This window comes from Tasmannia lanceolata, unplaced genomic scaffold (assembly GCF_043159265.1).
Source record: "Tasmannia lanceolata isolate RefF3 unplaced genomic scaffold, GAP_Taslan_0.1 ptg000018l, whole genome shotgun sequence".
NCBI lineage: Eukaryota > Viridiplantae > Streptophyta > Magnoliopsida > Canellales > Winteraceae > Tasmannia > Tasmannia lanceolata.
In genome coordinates this window covers 61,108,182-61,112,199 of record NW_027518695.1, presented here as the reverse complement: position 1 = coordinate 61,112,199, position 4,018 = coordinate 61,108,182, and the positions used below count along the sequence as shown (strand labels likewise).

The 4,018-nt window shown below is 42.0% G+C and overlaps 1 protein-coding gene across 1 annotated transcript; it reads left to right on the top strand.

Moving 5' to 3' along the window:
• Nucleotides 1-1,999: 1,999 nt before the first annotated feature.
• Nucleotides 2,000-2,913, top strand: LOC143851564 (Tetratricopeptide repeat (TPR)-like superfamily protein). The gene has a single exon (XM_077361033.1). It carries the CDS (start codon nt 2,053-2,055, stop codon nt 2,683-2,685), a length of 633 nt encoding a protein of 210 aa, XP_077217148.1. The 5' UTR covers nt 2,000-2,052; the 3' UTR covers nt 2,686-2,913.
• The last annotated feature ends 1,105 nt before the right edge of the window (nt 2,914-4,018 follow it).

The following is a 4,018-nucleotide window of genomic DNA, read 5'->3' as shown; positions in this document are numbered from 1 at the left end:
CCATTACTGCTCGCCCATCAAGGCTTGAGTATCATCTAGCTCCTTTGAGGCTATGATCTATTGGCTTTTAACATATTCTAACTTACGCCTAATCCAACGGTGGATCTCACATATTCTAACAGGAGGCACATATAGCATGAGGGGGCCATGCCCCCAACCCCCCCCCCCCCCCCCCCCCCGTGTAATTGCCTGGCTCCGCCTCTGTCACCAGAAGACCGTGATTTATTCCCGACTATATTCTTTTCATATTGATCATCTGCATTCAGTTTCTGATTTTAGTTGATGCTGCTGAGTTGATACTAATCATCCATTTGGTCAGTTATCTAACTTCATTTTTTCCATCGTTTTTTAACCCCACCATGGTTTCTCCAACTGCCTCCCCAACTCGTGCTACTGTTCATGATGCTACGCCTTCTTCCATTTTGGATCATAATGATCCTAAGGTTTATGACGTTTCCCTTGGCGGTGATGTTTACTCGACCTCATCCTATTATCTTCATCATTCAGCTAGCCCTGGTGCTACTCTTGTCTCCAAACCATTGATAGGAGGCAATTACTATAACTGGTCCCGTGCAATGAAAATAGCAATGAATGCTAAAAATAAGTTGGCATTCATCAATGGTTAATTAGGGATATTGATATATCCCCCATTTTTTTGAATGGGTCCGATCATGGTCATTGCGGATTGGATCATCCGTATAGGATACAAAAAGAAACTCCAAAGAATGATCTGGAGTTCTTGCAGACTGGAACCATGCAGTACCAGACACGAGATGGAAGATCCAAAACTCAAAATAGTGGTATTTGCAAACTAAGATCTTCCGGTCTACATGCGTGAGCAGCAGCTCAAGCAAAGAAGAATATGGTCCTGTCTGAATTCAAGCCCGGCCCGACCCGGCCGCCCGTCTGCTAGGTCCAGGAATGATCTTGTTCAGTTTTCATTTTAGATTGATCTTTCAAAACGATATTTATAATCCTGCGAGTTCTCTTTTTCCTTCTTGGGACCATGCCAATGACACGATTACTTCTAAATGCGATTTCTGGTGACATCTCAGATAGCGTTCTCCATGGTTCACCCGCATATGATATTTGGGTTGACCTTCATGATCGCTTTTCTCAAAGCCAAGCACCGAAAGTGAAGTGAGTCCAAGGAAGTAGAATTGGAGTGGAGTGCAATGGGAAAGTAGGTATTTAGTTGTAAAAGATTAGAGTAAATTTGGGTGTCATAACATTATCAAAACAATTAAGCAAACCTTTCTATTTCAAACTAAGGAGAAAGTCATTATTAAAACAAAGGTTCAAAGATTGGAATCATTTGGACCTACTAGTGCTGAAAGTGCAAGGACCGAAAAGTTATGCGATAAGGCAAACAGGAGAAAGCTCGTTCCATGTGTTGAATTAGAAATCTACAATGACTGCAACCAAAAGCCTAAACCCAATGAAATTTAGGAGGATTTTCAGTCAATTATCCACAAAAATATGGCATTCTTCCGCCAACAAAAGACACATACGGTCGTAAGTTGAGTGCAAAATGTAAAAGAGTGCATCGACTGAATTTTAGGGGCCGTTTGGATATGTGGATTTTAGAATCCACGTTTTTAGTATGAAAAAGTGTAAAAGAGGGTTCATGATCAAGCTGTTGTGTGTTATCCTAATAGCGTTTCTTGGATTTTAAGTCAGAAATTCAAGTTTTAAAAATCTCTCCCACATTCTGAGATTTCTAAAACCTGGAAATATGGGAGGATCTACCACTCTTGCTGATGGAAAAAAGGGCAAGAAGTCAAAAACGAGTTAAAATGACGGCAGGTCCGCTTCTTCTCTTATCTCTTATCTACAATTTTGAAGAAATCCCGGATTCTAAAATCCGCGTATCCAAACGTAAATTCGTGATTGAACCACGTGTCGAAAGATCAAATAGACAAACACACGTACAGTCATGATTGAACCACGTGTCCAATTCAGATCTTTGTTTCGTCAAACCCAACCTCCCTTGTTCCAAATATTTCCTCTCCCCATTCTTCTCACAATCAAGAGGAACCAAAAAAGAAGAAGATGAACACAGATGTGTTCGTCCAAGGTCTCCTCCTCCTCTTCACCCTCATCGTACTCTTATCCCTCTACATCTATCCAAAACGAGCCCTAGCCAATTACCGCCAAAAAGGCCGAGCCACCCTCCAATCAAAACGCCACTTCGTACAAGGCGCCCAATTCCTGGCTCGAGCCCGTTCTTCCCCAAATCCTAAAACCACCCTTTCCTTGGCTAAATCAGCCTCCTTAGAAGCAGAAAAAGCCCTCTCCCTTGACCCAAAAGATGCAGCTTCTCATATCCTCAAAGCCCTAGCTCTCTCCCTCCAAGGTCACAATTCCTCTGCAATTAAATCCCTTGATTCAGCTCTCTCTCCTCCTGCACTCAAATCTCTCTCTGAAATTGAACGTGGGGATGCTCTTTTTAAGAGGGCTGAGCTTCAGATTGCTGTGAATAAACGGCGGAGGGTTGATTTGGCTTTAGCAGATCTAATCGAAGCCGTTAAACTTAGTCCTGGGAATTGTAGGGCTTTTTGCTTGTTGGGTTCTTGTTATGAGATGAAGGAGATGAGGGATGAGGCGAGAATTGCGTATGAGAGGGCGCTGAAGGTTGATGGATCTTCGGACGCGGCGAGAGAGGGTCTGGAGCGTTTATCATGAGGCTTGTGTTTACAAAAAGGTTAGTGTGAGTGTTTTGACCTTTTTAGTATTATACGTGGATGATATTCTACTCATTGGTCCAATGAACGGGTTAGTGGCTTCTCGTAATGTTGTTTATTTTGATTATGCATTTCCTGTTTTCTATATAGTGGATTGATTGTACTATAATGTATTAAGTAACGGGATCTTATTTTGGATAAATTCTGCCCATTTCTGGTTTCTTGAGTATACCAACTTGTTTTTTTTTTTTTTGGGCATAAATTAGTGCATTAATCCATGATTGTGAAGGATTTTTGCCTTGGAAATTGTTGGGAAAGTTGTGTTTTTTTACTAAGTTAAATAATTAATGTAGTTGTGGTGGGAAACAAAAGAAGAAAGTTTTTCTAGGTTTTCTAAAGACCTAGGTTTATGGACTTTTTGAACAATCATGGTACTGTGTAGATCCTATCCATTGACACTTGTATGGTGATGATTGGATTCATGAATATTAATGGTCATCCCTAGAGTACTTGTTGCCCCTTACCATCCCCTTATAGATATCTTGACTTGAGTCTTCTTCAACTGTTTGATGGGGTCCTCATCCTCATCCACGGTTTTCTGCCTCTCGACATTTTCTCCTCTTACCGAGGTGGCCAAGTTTTCTACACTGAGCTCGGCCGGTTTAAATATTCTTCCTCCTCTTGTAACATATCAAACCTCATCGCACTCAAGGCCCTAGTCATGGTCACACAAGTAGGTAATTTGGGCAAAGGATTCTTCTTCTTATTGAAAGGTATATGGTATGGGCATGGGAAGTGATAGGGTTCGGCTGGAATAATGGCGAGGACACAAATATGCGTGGAGTAGGTACTTGATAAGTGATTGATGGTTTGAATGAGGGTGACAAGGTCGAAGTCTAGTATTTTGGTTGAGATAGCATTGGCATTGGCTGATGGTGGTAGGGCTATGTGATTGAGCAGGAGATTCTGGGTGACATTGGGCTTTGGTGTTAAGACCAGTTTCCTTTCATCCAAAAGATCTTGAATGAAATGTTTCAAGGACAACCAACAGTCGGTGGTGTGAGCTTGACCCTAGTGAAAGTCACAGTGTTCTTTTTCATTGAAGTATTTTTCCGGTGGGTTTGGTGGAGGTCTGGGGAGAGAGAAGCAAACAATCCTAACATTATAGCCACTTCAGAATGGTAGTGGGAGAGGCAAGCAATGGGGTGAATTCTCTTATGGGCTTCTCTTAGGATCCGGTTGCAGTTTTAGTTGGTTGGGTGAACTGATCGAGTTGACTGGTTTGGCTGGCCCCTTCGGGGGTATTGACTTCCTTTTGTGCGGTGGAATTTTTA

Excerpts from the sequence above, each read along its gene's own strand:
- LOC143851564 (XM_077361033.1), top strand. The coding sequence starts at position 2,053 with ATGAACACAGATGTGTTCGTCCAAGGTCTCCTCCTCCTCTTCACCCTC.